The sequence below is a fragment of the Mesitornis unicolor genome, unplaced genomic scaffold (assembly GCF_000695765.1).
Source record: "Mesitornis unicolor isolate BGI_N332 unplaced genomic scaffold, ASM69576v1 scaffold3808, whole genome shotgun sequence".
Classification (NCBI taxonomy): Eukaryota; Metazoa; Chordata; class Aves; order Mesitornithiformes; family Mesitornithidae; genus Mesitornis; species Mesitornis unicolor.
Window position 1 is genome coordinate 1 of NW_010199609.1, and position 15,864 is coordinate 15,864.

At 44.6% G+C, this 15,864-nt stretch overlaps 1 protein-coding gene across 1 annotated transcript; it reads right to left on the reverse strand.

Moving 5' to 3' along the window:
- Window positions 1-5,967: 5,967 nt before the first annotated feature.
- Window positions 5,968-6,990, reverse strand: LOC104534913 (olfactory receptor 5F1-like). Its single transcript, XM_010189489.1, has one exon. It carries the CDS (start codon window positions 6,973-6,975, stop codon window positions 5,968-5,970), a length of 1,008 nt encoding a protein of 335 aa, XP_010187791.1. The 5' UTR covers window positions 6,976-6,990.
- Window positions 6,991-15,864: the final 8,874 nt, after the last annotated feature.

Below are 15,864 nucleotides of genomic sequence, written 5' to 3' on the forward strand. Positions count from 1 at the left end.
TGGCATCTTGGCCCATCAATTTATACGGGTCCATCTCCTGTAATAGTTGACACAACTGCTCTTCCTTCACTGATGGCAGGTCTGTGTCTGATCCAATATGGATAGTTGTTACCGTGGCCTGGGACACAGCAGCTCTGGTAAAGACAGAGGTATGGAAGGTGTTGAGGACCTCTGCCTTTTCAGCATTGTTGGTGACTAGTTCACCTCTCCTGCTCAATAGCGGGCCAATATTCTCCTTCTGGTTTTGCTTGCTGTTAACATATCTGAAGAATCTTTTCTTAAAGTTTCTGACATCTCTGGCCAATTTCAGTTCAAGCTGAGCTCTTGCTTCCCTAACTGCATCCCTGCATGCCCTGGCAACGCCTTTGTAACTTTCCACAGGTGATGTTCCACTTGTCCATCTCTGGTACATTTCCCTTTTCATTCTGAGCAGGCCCAGAAGCTCACAGTTAAGCCAACGAGGTCTCTTGCTTCTCCTGCTTCCCTTGCCTGTAGAGAAGATGAACTGGTTTTGCGCATCTAGGAGAGTGTTCTTAAAAAGCTCCCAGCTCTCACTAGCTCCTTTATCCTCCATCGAAGCTTCCCACAGGATCCCTTCCAACTGAGCCCTAAGCAAGCCGACGTTTGCTTTCCTAAAGTCTAAAACCTTCGTCTTAGAACTAACCTTCAGCATGCTCAGCAGAATCCCAAACTCTGTGATGCTGTGATCACTGCAGCCAAGGCTGTCCCTAACTGAGATATTACAAAGCATGTTTTCTTGGTTAGTGAGCAGCAAGTCCAGCAGTGCCCCATTCTTGGTTGGCACATCTATCACTTGTACAAGGAAGGAGTCCTCTAAGCATTCCAGGAACTTGAGGGATGAGTGGTGAACTGCTGTGTTGTTTTTCCAGCAGATGTCTAGGTAGTTAAAGTCTCCCATAAGAACCAGGTTCTGCTGACCCGAAGCCTGCTTAATTGACCTGAGTATCGTTTCATTGGTCTCATTGTCTTGGTTTGAGGGTCAGGAACAGCTGCCTACTGTAAGGTCTCCCTTGGCAATGACCCATCTGATTTTGACCCAGATGCATTCAATGTGGCTTCCACAGTTACCATAGTTGACTTCTATACATTCAAGGTTCTCCTTAACACAGAGTGCGACTCCTCCACCTCTTCCACCCTGCCTGCCTTTACGAGATAGCCTATAGCCATCAATCCCGATCCCCCAGTCATCGGAGTTGTCCCACCATCTTTCAGTTATTCCTGTGATACCATAACTTTCTGACTGGGCTCAGAGCTCCAGTTCCTCCTGTTTGTTTGCGAGACTGCGTGCGTTAGTATACGTACACTTTAGGTGGCCAGACATTCAACTCTCATTTAGGGAGATAGCCGAGGCACATTTGACACTGCTCTGGTGTGCCTGATTGGCCTGACTTATTCCCCTCTTGGATGTAATGGTGATGGTGGCATGAGCAATGCCATTTTGGATCCCTCCCCGTGAGTCCTTCAGTTTAAAGCCCACCTCACCAAGTTGGCCAGTCTGCTGCCAAAGATTCTCTTGCCTCCCATTACTCCTCAGCTTATTTCTAGTGAGCCTCGTATTACCCCCTCCCAACTTCAAACCTAGTTTAAAGCCTTCCCTGTTAACTTCTGTGCAAGGATCCTTTTACCCCATTGAGAAAGTCAAATTCTACCAGTTTCCAGAAGGCTCGGTGCTGTGTAAACCTTCCCAACAGCATAAAAATCAAAATTCCGCCAATGGCCCCATCCTCTGAGCCATGTATTGATCTGGAGTGTTTTGTGGTTCCTATCAGTATTCTTCCCTGCTACTGAAGGAATTGAGGAGAACACTACCTGCGCTCCCGATCCTTCAACCAACCGCCCCAGTCCCCTGAAGTCCCTCTTGATTGCCTTTGCAGTCTGCTGCTCTGCCTCATCGCTACCAACCCGAACAACTAGCAGTGGATAATAATCAGAGGGCCGTACCAGATTAGGGAGTTTCCTGGTAACATCTCTAACCCAGGCCCCAAGGAGGCCGCAGACTTCCCTGTGGGATAGGTCCGGTCAGCATACTGGACCCTCCGTTCCTCTCAGAAGGGAATCACCTACAACAATTACCCTCCTTTTTTTCTTGACTGTTGCAGTCGTAATACATGGAGCAGACTGACTGACCCTAGGCAAGCCCCTGGATGGGCTTTCTTCAACATCTTTGTTTGCCTGGCCCTCAAATTCCAGAGACCCATATCTCTTCTGGAAGGGCAATTGGGAAGGTGAGGGAGGCAGGGAGGGGATTTTCCTGCCGTGACGAGCAGGGACCTGCTTCCATTCCCCTTCATCTCTTAGGCGCCCTCCTTCTGCTTGGTGGCAAGAGGGTCGGGGATCCTGTGTTTCTTGTGGAGCCTCCATCTCCTGTCTTTGCCTCAGGGTGTGGCTTCACCAACAGAGCTCCTGCTCGCACTCTCTAATACTCCTCAGCCTTTCGACCTCCTGCTTTAGCTCAGCCACCAAGTGGAGAAGATCGTTCACCTGGTCACACCTCACACAGGCGCTGTCACTGCTGATCTCCTGTAGGCGTGACAAACTCAGGCACTCCCTGCAGCCACAGACCTGGACTTGAGCATCTTTGAATGGGAGCTCTGCCTGAGTCTCCACACTCCTCCTGGTGCTGATCTTCGAACCATTGCTATTCCTTTTCTGGGAGGGTGATTGCGCCCTCTCTGCACCCCCTAACTGCTCCCCTGCCGACGCAAGCTGCCGCGCCACGCTCTGGTCGCTAGCGCTCCCTGGGGACTGCTTTTCTACCTGACGGGATCAACCGCCGTCGGAGCTCACGTTTCCTTCCCTCTCTGGGGGAGGCTGGGTCGGGACACCCTTTCTTTCCCGGTGCTTTTTTTGCCTTCGCGCTAGTTTTTTTTGCCTCGGCTTTTGCACGGTTTAGCCGCTTTTGTCACTTCAGCAAGGTCACCCAGCGTGATCCTCTGCTCTGGAGCCCTTCACCTCGGCCTTCTGGGCTGCGAGTGTGCATTGTTGGCATATGTCCAGCGTTTTGTCCACCAGTACCCCCAAGTCCTTTTCTACAGGGCCGCTCACTATCACTTCACCCCAAGCCTGTAGCCCTAATGAGGATTGTCCCTACCCAGCTGCAGAACCCTGCACTTGGCCTTGTTGAACCTCATGACGTTCACCTGGGCTCATTCCTCCAGCTTGTCCAGGTCTCTCTGGATGGCATCCCACCCCCCTGGCACGCCAGCCACACCACTCAGCTTGGTGTCATCTGCAAACTTGCTGAGGGTGCCCTCGATCTCCCTGTCTGTATCAGTGGTTAAGATATTAGACAGCACTGGTCCCAGTACGGACCCCTGAGGGACACCACTCATCACCAGTGTCCCTCTCGACATCGAGCCATTGGTCACTACCCTCTGGATGTGACCAGCCAATCAATTCCTTATCCACCGAACTGTTCACCCATCAAATCTGTATCTTTCCACCTTAGAGAGAAATAAATGGCTTTTTTCTTTTTAAATGGTTTTCACTGTCATAGTTCAAGAATCACAGGAAACCCTGTGTAAACGTCTGCTGCTCTGCTCATATTAGGTAAACAGCCTCTGTTGGGGAGTAGAGGACTCCTGATCTTTCCACTCAATTTGTGGAATTGAAACATGACTCTAAGCAGTCTGTACTTTTTATGGACCAGGAAAGATACCTTGGGTCATCTTGCATGTCACTAAAACTTGTGTTTAGGGAACTGAATCCCAGTCTTACTGCAGGTCAGGGACATTGAACTCTCTAGGAAGCTTTGCAGCATTACAGCTACATGGGTGGCCTTCCCAACTTCTTAATGCTGCACTTCAAAATCTCAGTGTTCTTGGTGACGCAGAGGACAGGAGCCGGCCCCGTGCTGCAGCGCCTGTTGCCATCCAAAAGCTGGAGCTGCTCCCGGAGGTGCACAGGAGACTCCGGGTGCATTCAGCAAGGAAATACCAGGAGATAAAGCTGCAAAGTTTCCCCGCGGTGGTGCAGAAGTCCATGGCAATGCTGCATCGCTCAGTGCCTAAACCAGTGCAGGCTGGGGCTGGGCCGCTGGGGCCATGCAGTGCCTCTCTGCCCTTACAGCACCTCGTCCAGCCGGACCAGGACACGCGGCAGCAGCTTGGGGCATCCCTCGACCAACCGGTGGCCCCCACGACACCACGCTCCCACTGGGGGCCAGTCCTCACCTCCACCCCCGTGTGCAGGAAGGAGCGCAGCCAGGCATGCCTGGAGGCCAGCACCGAGCCCAGCACATCCTGTGGCACTGGCAGTGAGATGGGCCTGGCCGCCACGGGTGCAATCCTGAGGACACCCCTGGGATGTGGGGTGTATGTGGGATACATGGATGGCCTTACCAACTTCGTAATGCTGGACTTCGAAATCTAAGTGGTCTTGGGTAGACGTAGATACATTTTCTTAAGGTGTTGAAATATACTTAAAAAAAGAAAACAAACCTAAAACCAAGAAAATCCCAGAAATTCGAGAATGTATTACCCAAGGGAAAAACTCTTTGGTCATTACAGTTGACTTTTGAACCCATTGTCAGCATGAAGGACAGCTGAGAATGAATGAAGCTTAAATTATTTCCACTGGTTTACCATGAAAAGTGTGCATTTGTTATCACTAAGATACGAGTTCCTACAGGAAAGTCATTAGCTTATCCTTTACACCAAGACAGCAACCACAAAAAAAGGCCGCTAAGAAATACATCGTTGATGTTTAGTTTTAGTAAGGAGTAGCATGCAATCAACAAATTGTCTTCAGTTATTTAGAACCAGGCACAACAGCTGGAAAGACATGCCATAGCACTTCAACACAGCCTGAGGTCCATCTCAAGCTGAAGGATTTTATCATCCCAGCATGAAGTCTCGTTGCTAAGATATACTTGGATTTATAGCTACAACACACCGAGGAGACTGCACAGCACTCCCCCTCTCTGCACATCCATTTCCACCTCTTTGTCAGCCATGCCCCCTCTCTGGAAGTGTTCAAGTCCAGGTTGAATGGGGCTTTGAGCAACCTTGTTTGGTGGGAGATGTGCCTGCCTATGGCAGGGGTTGGACTGAATCACAGAATCACAGAATCACAGAACGTTAGGGATTGGAAGGGACCTCAAAAGATCATCCAGTCCAATCCCCCAACTGGGGGGGACTGGATGATCTTTAAAGTCCCTTCTAACCCAAACCATGCTGTGATTCTATGATTCTATGCCTTCACTTTTTGACTGGAATGAAGCACTGTTCCTTGCTGTGGACTCACACAGACCTGTAAACTTCCTTCAGCCTGCCAACACTAAGAAGAGCCAGGGTGTGCCTGTGCAATGGTCACAAAGCCCATGACTGCAAAGCCTCCCTTTCCCCACACTGGCCATAGCCTTAGAAAGCTACCTAATGTATAGACATCAACCCAGTTGACATCTCTAGTTTATGGGACTTTATTTGCACCCTGGTAGACTGTTTTGAGATAAGTGGTACAAACTATGGCCAGATTGTGCCTGGTGACACTGCAGTTGTGTTCTTGGCACACTGGTTGGAAACACACCCAGACTGATGACCATAAGTGATGGAAAGGAGCCTTCCTTTTCGTCAATCTCCCACGAAGACGCAATGTGGTCAGTAAGAGTCACCAGTCCTGTAAGCTGCTTTAGTACAGAAGAACACATATCTAAGTGTGCCTACAGTACCAATTGCCAACATTCATGCTCTCAGATAGGCATCCAGTACCCGTGTCTAAGGCTGAGGCTCTCATCTAAGCTTCCTCTGTGCACAGTGGAAAAAAACATGCCAGCTGAAGCCATCTCCTCCTGCGATGATGACCTAAAGTTCTGCCATCTGGTTAGCCTCCTAGAGGTGCACACCTCTCCCTTTTAATGGTACAGGGAGCCCAGAGAAGAAGTTTTGATTCCAGCATCTAGCTTTTAGATGGCTGAAGTTAGAGAAGATCTGTCACTAACTGCAGTGCCTATCCAATTGCTGGGGTTCCAGAGGATGCCAGAGACCGAGAGCGATGTTCTTGTCTTGTTAAAGCAGTTCTTACCTGGCTGATCACTCTTCTTAGGGCACATTTAACTTCTTTGTTCCTCAAGCTGTAGATTATGGGGTTGAGCAGGGGAGTGAGGATTCCATAGAGCATGGAAACTATCCTATCCTGATTTAGTGAGTAGGTGGAGGAAGGCCGTACATATGAGCAAATGGTGGTCCCATAGAAAAGGCATACCACTGCTAAGTGAGAACCGCAAGTGGAGAAAGCTTTGTGCCTGCTCTCAGAAGAGTTCTTGCACAGGATAGCCAACAGGATGTAGATATATGAGACAAGAGTGACCACAAAGGCGCTGCTTCCGAGGACCCCAGCAACTGTGAGAGTTACCAGTTCCCTACTATAAGTAGGCAAGCAGGAGAGGGCCAGCATAGGAGCAATATCACAGTAATACTGGTCAACTTCATTAGAATCACAAAAAGAGAGTGTAAAAATCAAAGATGTGTGCAACAGAGAATTCAAAAATCCTACTACCCAGGTGCCAATGGCTAGGTGAGCACACACTTTCATGCTCACAATATTCATGTACTGCAGCGGATTACATATTGCAATGTAACGGTCATACGCCATCACAGCCAAGAGAAAAATCTCTGTGCCTACAGCATCAATGAGGAAAAACAACTGGAGCATGCAGCCAGTGAATGAAATCACCTTGTTCTCAAGCAGCAAGGCCTCCAGCATCTTCGGCACCGTGACAGTGGGACATAAGATATCCAGTAAGGATAAATTGCCAAGGAAGAAGTACATGGGGTTGTGCAGACGAGTGTCTGTGCTAATGGCAACAAGGATTGTGATGTTGCCTGCAATAGTGGCCAAATAAATGATCAGAAACAGCACAAAGAGAAGAAAACGGACTTGTGGAGCATCAGAAAGGCCTATGAGAACAAATTCAGATACTGATGATAGGTTGGCCCTCTGCATCTTATCTTTCATTGTGGTAATGATTGCAGAGGTTTACCTGGAAGAAAGAAGAAGTTGTAACTTAGTCAACATTCCCTTCTAAACAATGTGATCTTTTTGGTCTGTTTTGCAGTTCAAAAACATTTGCAAGTTTGCATTGCCACACTCAAAATCTAAATCTTACATGCATATACCTAATGTAAAAGGCAAAATACAGAAATTAAGCTTAACAGTGACTAATAAAAAAAGTTTAATTCTTGCAAGCCATCTTCTCAGACTGAAGAGCTGAAAGTTGAAGACAAAGATACCTCCTCTGTGGTGGTGAGCTTGGTCGGACACAGCCCCGAGCATTCTGACTAGGTTTTGCAGGCAGCTATGCTATGAGCAAGGCAGGTGGAGTCCAGATCTCTATACATCTGTTCACTAGAAATTAGTAATACCACCAAAGGGGTCTAGATGACTAGCTGAAGCTAAATACCCTTTTTTTTAAAGTGAGCAATGCTATCACAGAAGAATTACATCTCTGGTAATCAACAGTCAGGTAGCATGTCCCAGATGCATTTTGGGTTTTTTCAGCTTTATTCTGTGGGATATAAAAAGAGATATAATCTAGTATCCAATTAAAGACCTCCCTCCTTTCTATAAAATTTACCCTGTAGACTTCCATAACAGTATTAGTACTTCTAGGATCTAACTGGACTTCCCTTCCAGCCGCCTTTTCCCAATTCAAAGATGTCCAGGAAGACTTGGCATTGAAGGATCTTTCCATCTACTCTGCATTGCTGCACTGAATGTAATGCAGTACCTATGGTAATAATTTATATAGCAGTCTTGTAAGATTAAAGCATGATTATGAGATGGTGTGAATATTGTAACACATTCTGATTTGTGAGAGATAAAGAGAACAAATGAAATAGGTGACTATGATGTCCTGTCTGAGACAGGTTCATCTGTTGTCTCATGTTCTCACAGAAGCTTACTTCCAGCTTGAAAGGGACCAAAGTCAGAGCTTAAACTACCATAAACAATACTTTTAGTCAGCAAAAATAAAAGACACAGGGTGCTTTAAATCACAGCATCGCTTGATCTTAAAATGGGGAACTTATTCAGGTGAAATACAACAGAAACTCAACACAAAAATACTCACTGCTACAAAGAATTAATTACCGGTAATATATGGTCATCTCATATCTCCAGGAAACATGACTATCCTTTTTGTCCTTTCTACATTGAATTAGAATATGTACGTATGACAGAAAAACAAATTCACTGTAGACTCAGGAACATCAGTCTGTTAATGAAGTGATGGGTCCATATTTATCAGCGTAAGAATATTCATACCGACATCTGCAAGCACTGGCAAAAATGCTCGCTTGGCTGCAAGGGTAAGCATCTCTTTTCTTTAATGAGGTTTTATAAACACATGAGGGTGTGTCTGGGGAGCAGTGTCTCTGAAGCTTTTTTGAATGCTACCTTTATTGCCTATATGAGGCTTTTTCAGAATATTGTCAAAGGGGGCTAGAAATATGGTAAACTATTTCTTCACCCTGAATCCTTTGATTCCTATTAATTTCCTGCTGTAGGACCCTTTTAAAAGTGATGTGGTTTGATACTTGAGTCTACTCCCAGGTAAAAGAGATGGTGTCATTCTCCCTAGGTCCTGCCAGCCCACCTCAGGTGCCACTCCAGGTTACGGAAGTTTTACATGTCACAAGAATCCAGTGTTCAGATCTTTTCAAATTAAACAACAGCCTTAAAATTACTTGATCACAAATTGTTTTCAGATTTGTCCCGCTCTGGAGCCTGAAGTCTATTGCTTACACATATTGGATCAAAATGTATTTGGCAACAGGTACTCTGAAGAAGAGCATACCTCAGACGAGGGCAGTGGAACCAGTGTCTCTGCAGGGCAAAGAGCAGAGCCTGAGTGACTGTGGAATGGTTCTACTGGTGTTGCATGGGCAGCCAGCACAGCATCATGTGCCAGTGTAAACGCCTTCCATGTTGATTTTATGAGCTCTCTCTCTAATTCTTGTAGAGGAGCAACCTTTTAATTTTGCATAGCCCCTACAGAAAATTATTGTTTTCACACTTGTGAAATCCATGCACTACATGAAGCAGATGTGTACCCTGGCATAAGAGGGAACATAAATTACCAGCACTACTTTGAAGAGTTAACAAAAAATCCCCTCTGGTTCCAGAAAGCATCCGTGCATTATGCATTCATTCATGGGAGCACCACTTTCCAGCTGGTGTACAGGAATGGGAACAGGCCTGTGCCTATTCCAGTATTACTTGCCCATAACTTCTGCACTGTTAACATGAATGACAGTGTTTGTCAATCATTCTTAAAGCCTATTTGCTATGGTTGCAGTGTGTGACTCTTCCAAAATGAAGACTTTTGCATATATGTCAGAATATAAACTGCAGTTCTCCAGAGGTTACAAAGCACAAGCCTATCCTGCCATAGTTGTGTAGATCTGTGGCTGGAATAAATTCACGTGGTCCAAATATTTCTGTGTACCGCAGTTAGCCCTAGGACCATCAGACATCATACTTCCCATGAATTTTGCAACAAAGAATGGAGCTAATTACTTTGTAATAAACACAGATGCCAGAAAGAGAGAAGTCTTATTCATAGCTGTAAGAAGAAGTAGGACTGTGCCCTTCCATCTTCCTACACTGATTTCATGCCACTTCTGCCAACTGACAGTTACGCATCTTCTCCTTTAACAGCCACGAGAGGGCAAAACCTCATGCAAAGCCCCTGTGGGGTACAAGGTTTTGAAGTACGCTGCTGTACCTACGGTCAAGAGAATATGTCTTAACACTGGCCACGAAAGGAAGCCTCCTACTGTTTGCTTTGGGTATTTCTAATCTAAGACCTTATGTCTAAAGCCCAGTGCTGATAATCCAACCGTAGTACAACACATTGGGCTAAACTATTCATTGCTAGCCACCAGCATGACAGACCTGTGGTAGCTATCTATCTCACCAAAATGCAAACTTCTAAAAAGTGGTGGTGTGGTAACGTGTGCAAGTATAAACACCTTCAAGAGGAGGTTTGCATCACAATCTTAAATGATTCTTTTGGGGTAGGATGCATTGGCCCCATAAGGTGGGACTATGGAGAGCACTTTGGGTTGCAGACTCTCAGTGCTACATCTAGTGCTCAGTTGTGTATTTGCAGGGATATTCTTAGCTGGGTTATTAGGAGTAGAAACACAGAACAGTATTAAAGATATGCTTTTAGCCTTTCTTCTTTTAGCCATCTTCTTTTTTAGCCTTTCTTTCCTCAGTGGTCACCATCCCCAGAGGATTTCACCTGTTGTTCCTCTCCAGAGGCTTTCTACTGCATTGCAGATGGACTCTGTACTCACTGTCAGATTTCTTGGCAATGTCCTCTCTTCTAAAATTAAATTTGGGATTTTATTCAAAACTTTTCCCCCTGTTTGCCAGGTTTTGGCAAGAAGGGGCAGCCAGAAGAGGTCTGCAGAGCAGGAGCCCTGGAACAGCTCTGGATTAGCCTTGTCTTTGGCAAGAACCATTTCTGAGTTTAGTTTTTGTGGTGAAGACCAGATTCATCCCTCCACAGTGTGTCACCCCACAAGAGAGAGAGATTTGAAATTAGGCCAATCCAAGCAGTTTTACAGCCGCACCCCCACAGCAGTGCAATGTATATAGCTTTGCTTGACCCACAGTCTGTAAATAAAATTGAGTAGACCAGGATCTCTTCAGTTTTCTTGGACTTTAACAAAAACTGCATAGATATCCTGCCAGTTTTCAAAGTCCTTTTCTTTTTCCTTTGAGGCAATCTTTCACTGTCCTCTGGATTAGGGCAATAATCAAGCCTGAGCTGCAAATTTCCAGGGAGAAAAAACTTGAGATTTTAATGATGCACAGTGGAGCCAATTTAGACACACTTATAAACTCATCTGCCAAGTTGCACTGTTGCAATTTGTCAGGCACCAACTTTTTAACAACATCTACTGAGGCCTTATTAAAATCATCCTGAGTTGTTTTCTGGAGAAACAAATAAATTATATTAAATTGCCTGTCCTGAGACACGGGCTCCCCAAAACCATATGGAATTTGCAGTTGGCTTCCTTGTCAAACATCAGAGTGATTATTTCAAATCCATATATGCAATGATCTGTATAGCGTTACAGTAAAGCAAAGGAAATAGCAGGCGTTTCCCCTAGAGTACAAGTGGAACTTAGAAAAGAGATAGTAGGAAATTACAATTTTGTGATTACAGATAGAACAAATAAACAGCTGAAATTCAGCACTGGTTCTGATGGGGACTTCATTAAATCAGACAAAAGCTGTTAGTCATCTACTAGTAGTTATCAGCCTGGTGTGCCCCTTTTGCACACTTCCCCTTCTGACTCCCTAGCACAAACATTTCCTCTTAATGGGATATAGCATAATGCTGATTGGGAAAAAATGGCAATTGGAAAATCCTGTGTTGAACAAAAATGTCCATCACTGATGCAGACTATGAAACAGATTGCCTCATATGAAGAAAGCTTTTACAGTAACATAATTGAAGTGGCACAGTGTACTTCCTACAGAAGGTCCAGGCCCCACCACTTCCACAAACAGCAAAGTCCTTTCTAGTTTTAACATCCATGGGTTTTGCTGCACAGCCTCGTGTCATGGAGTATGGCTGAGAGACAAGACCAAGTCTTGAATTTTCTCTGTCGTCTCAGAGGTCCAAATTAAAACAAAGTCTGAAACACTGTCATGAAGAGAAGTCGCTCAACTTGGACACGCACCTTACAAAAACCCACCCACTTGCCACCCACAGGGTCTCTCGTTGTGCCCAGCACTTTAATCCTGCCCACTTCGGTCTCTGGTTGGTTGTCCTTGGTTTAGATGTAGATGTCCTCCTGGAACACAGGAGGTTCCACTTAAATTTGAGAAGAAACTTCTTCTCAGTGAGGGTGACAGAGCACTGGCCCAGGCTGCCCAGAGAGGTTGTGGAGTCTCCTTCTCTGCAGACATTCAAAACCCGCCTGGACGCCTTCCTGTGTAACCTCATCTGGGTGTTCCTGCTCCGGCAGGGGGATTGGACTGGATGAGCTTTTGAGGTCCCTTCCAATCCCTATCATTCTGTGATTCTGTGATTTTGTGTTGCACAAAAATGTCCCTCACTGATGCAGACAATGAAACAGATTGCCTCATATGAATGAGATTTCTCCCAATGACTTAAGTGGTCCTGATCTATGTATGAATATTTTAAACTACTTTTACTTCTTTTAAGCCAGCTTCCTAGCTACTCAGCTGGCATAGCTTGACTTTGATCCATTGTTACATTTTAGATCTAGAAGTTTCGAATGCCAGTTAAGTTTGGGAGTTGGTATCATATAACATTGAAGCATTTGCCACAGTAAGTTAAAACATGGTCCATGCCTGTTTTCCTATCTAGTGTTATCTGATTTAAAATAGAGTATTATTTAACATTATATGATTGTATATGATTTCTAGAATACATTCTGAGATGTCTAATAAGAACTTTACTGAAATTATTCAAATCTATACATTTTTATTTTTCTCAATTGAAATCTACCCTAATTGACCCAGAGGACATTTTAATATTCCAACATTTGTCTCTATTACAGAGGAAGATTACAAAAGCAGGAATTCACCGTTTAAAAGAAATATCATTTGCAGAAAGATAGGAGATATTTGGAAATCTGTCTTCACCAGGAGATCAATGACTCATCAATGCTTCTGATCTTCCTCCTCTTTCTACTGGTGTGGGAGTGAGGGCTAATTTAAGACAGCATTCTACCGGAGGAGAGATGGAGGAAGTGGAAAGCCTCCCACTTCCTTTGCAGCAATTCACCTGCTCAGAAAACAAGGTTGGGATCAAGGCACAAATTTATTCTCAATCTAGTCTCCCCCACATACCTATTCTGGGGACATAACAAATGGACTGGTATCTGTGTGTTCCTGAGTGACAAGGCTGAAAGTCCGGACAGTCTGCAAAGGAAAATTGTTACCACTTTTTCCATTGTCGTTGTCTGAGTCTTAAATTGGAATTAGATACTGCAGTGATGGCTACAAAAGACAGACACGTAGCTGGTGCTGTGGCCACTCAGCTCTTTCTGTACAGTGTTTCCAGAGCTTTTTCTGTGCCCTGGGCAGACAAAATATCTCAGATCACTGCTGCAGCACAAGCAAAGAATTTTGATGCACCTAAGCTGAAGAAGATGTGCAATGCAAAAATCCTCATCTAGGTTATCAGCTTTCTCTGTAGTGAAAGGTTGTGTACAAGCAGATCCAAAGGACAATTTATGACCCCTGAGATGAGTTTGTAAGAGGGATGAGACTACTTATCTTCTGAAAGAGTCTTTTTATTATAAAGGGAACCTAGACAGCTAGAGTAGATTGACTCACCTAATATTCAAATAGCTTAACTTCAGAAATATGAATCCTACTTGTTGTATAGACATGCTTTATACACTCAGTAAGCCGGATGTTTCTGAGTCCACTGCACAGCTCTGTCCAGGAGATGCACTGCAGCTCTGAAATATCACACCAAGCAGCACCATGTGTTGCTCTGACAATCTTCATGTGCACCGTAAACCAGCTGCATTTGGGATGCACCACAATTAACAGACATGGAGAAATTTGAAAAGAAGTATTTGTCTGTTTGAAATGGCAAATAGGTGTATAAAAATGCCTGCCCTGGAAATCCACCTGCCTTGCCCTCCAAGCCCTCAGTTTTGTGCCATGTTATAATGCCATTTTCCGCAGTACACCGATCCATGAGGTTAAGTCTCCATGATGAACTGCTTCAAATACTTGGATGTGTCAAATATTTGGGGTAAACATACAGGAAGATTTGACCAGCTGAGGGAGTTGGGGCTGTTCAGCCTGGAGAAGAGAAGGCTCCAGGAGGACCTTATTGTGGCCTTCCAGTTCCTGAAGGGGTCCTACAGGAAAGCTGGGGAGGGACTTTTTACAAGGGCAAGTAGCGATAGAATGAGGGGGAATGGTTTTAAACTGAAAGAGGGTAGATTTAGACTGGATATTAGAAAGAAATTCTTTACTGTGAGGGTGCTGAGACACTGGCACAGGTTGCCCAGGGAAGCTGTGGATGCCCCCTCCCTGGAGGTGTTCAAGGCCAGGTTGGACGGGGCTTTGGGCAGCCTGGTCTGGTGGGAGGTGTCCCTGCCCATGGCAGGGGGGTTGGACTGGATGAGCTTTAAGGTCCCTTCCAACCCAAACCATTCTCTGATACTATTATTCTATGATTTCCTTACTGGACTTCAGTTGTACGTTAGCAACCTGTTTAATCAGGCTTCCTCTGTATTCATCAGAGAGAAAGAAACTAGCATTTTCAAAGAGTGGTTATCCTGAGGATGGGATGAATCATTTCCAAGAACTGCCTCTCTCCACTGAGTGGAGGCAGCTTGGATCACTCGATCAGACTTGGACAACGCTTGTACAGGCTTACTGGCAGATGGCACCAACTTTTTCCACACTCAGCTCTATTTTTTCACTTTAATGGTATCTTTTTTTCTGTTGAGAGACCTTGAACCATGTAGGCTCCAGAATGAGATGCTTCAGTGGGATGCCCTAATTTAAGCGAGATGAATCCAATCCTAAATCATTCTAGCACAACAAAACTTACAGTGTTCCCCTGTTGGCACACACTGAACTTCTGATGGATTTGGTGATATAATTGCTACTCTCATAAAGGATAAAGCTTGCTGAAAGTGTATAGAAACTGAATTACTGCAAGGTGAAAATGCCCGTTATTAAAAACACCTCGCAGAACAAAATCCTATTGTCTTTTCTTTAGTCATCTTCCCAAAGCACTGTTGCTGTCTCCCCAGATAGAATACTTGTGTCACTTCTTGTGCCTTGTATGATTTTAATAATTTACTTGTGTGAGAGAATTACAACTATTTTCTGAAAAGTTAAAAACCCCACATCCTTATATGTCTAAAGAAAAGCCCTACAAAATCTCCAGTCTTTAACTTATCTGTAAACATCAGTATCAGTCTGGTTTAGATACACTCAGCATCTGTGCCCCTGCCATCTGGTGGCAAAGCACCGTAATAACATAGCAGAGAAGGAGAAAATTCTTTTTGTGGATTTATTTCTTTGAAAGTTATGATCCCACACAAGTGAAACTGTTTAGAAAGTTTCAGTTTTTCAATATTTCTTTTTAATAGTACTGGTTCTATATATCTCCATAATTTGAAGAGCTTATATTTTGTAGATACTTTGTGAGATTTATTGTTTACTACTGCTTGTTGATAATGTATTATCCTGTGTGATACTGAACACTATACCATTGCATTATATATTACGTGGTGACAGCAAGATATAAGTCATACTCCGTTCAAATAGCTGACCATGATTCTAGCTCTAAGCTTCAGCAACAGGCTGTCCCAAGTTATTCCAAATATGGATAAGCACATTGATTTACCTCACGCAAATCTGCACCAGAAGTGAGTCCATCTAATCTCATCAGTCTAAGCTTCCTTCATGGTCCAAGAAAAAAAAAAAAGCACTTCTCGGGCACGGTTCATCTTCTCTTAGAATAGAGGTGTTCATACCCTGGGATCCACAGATCTTTGTTGTTAACTAAAAAGATCAGATGAGCAACACAGGTGAAGCTGCTTACTTCTGAGTTCACATAACTCACTTACACCACAGATGGCTTAAGTGCAGAAAGCAAAAGCTCACACCTTGTCCTTCAAATTGGGGGATCCAAGTGACTGAATGCAAACATAACCCCATTGCTCTCTCATGTGTTCGGAAATTTTGTGTCAGGTATCCCAATGCTACCCTGTCGGGATAAGGTAAGAAAGGTCTTTGACATACAATATGTACTAAAGTTAAAAAAATCCAACAAAACCAACTAATTCTTACTGGGGCCAGTATTATTCAATCTATTCA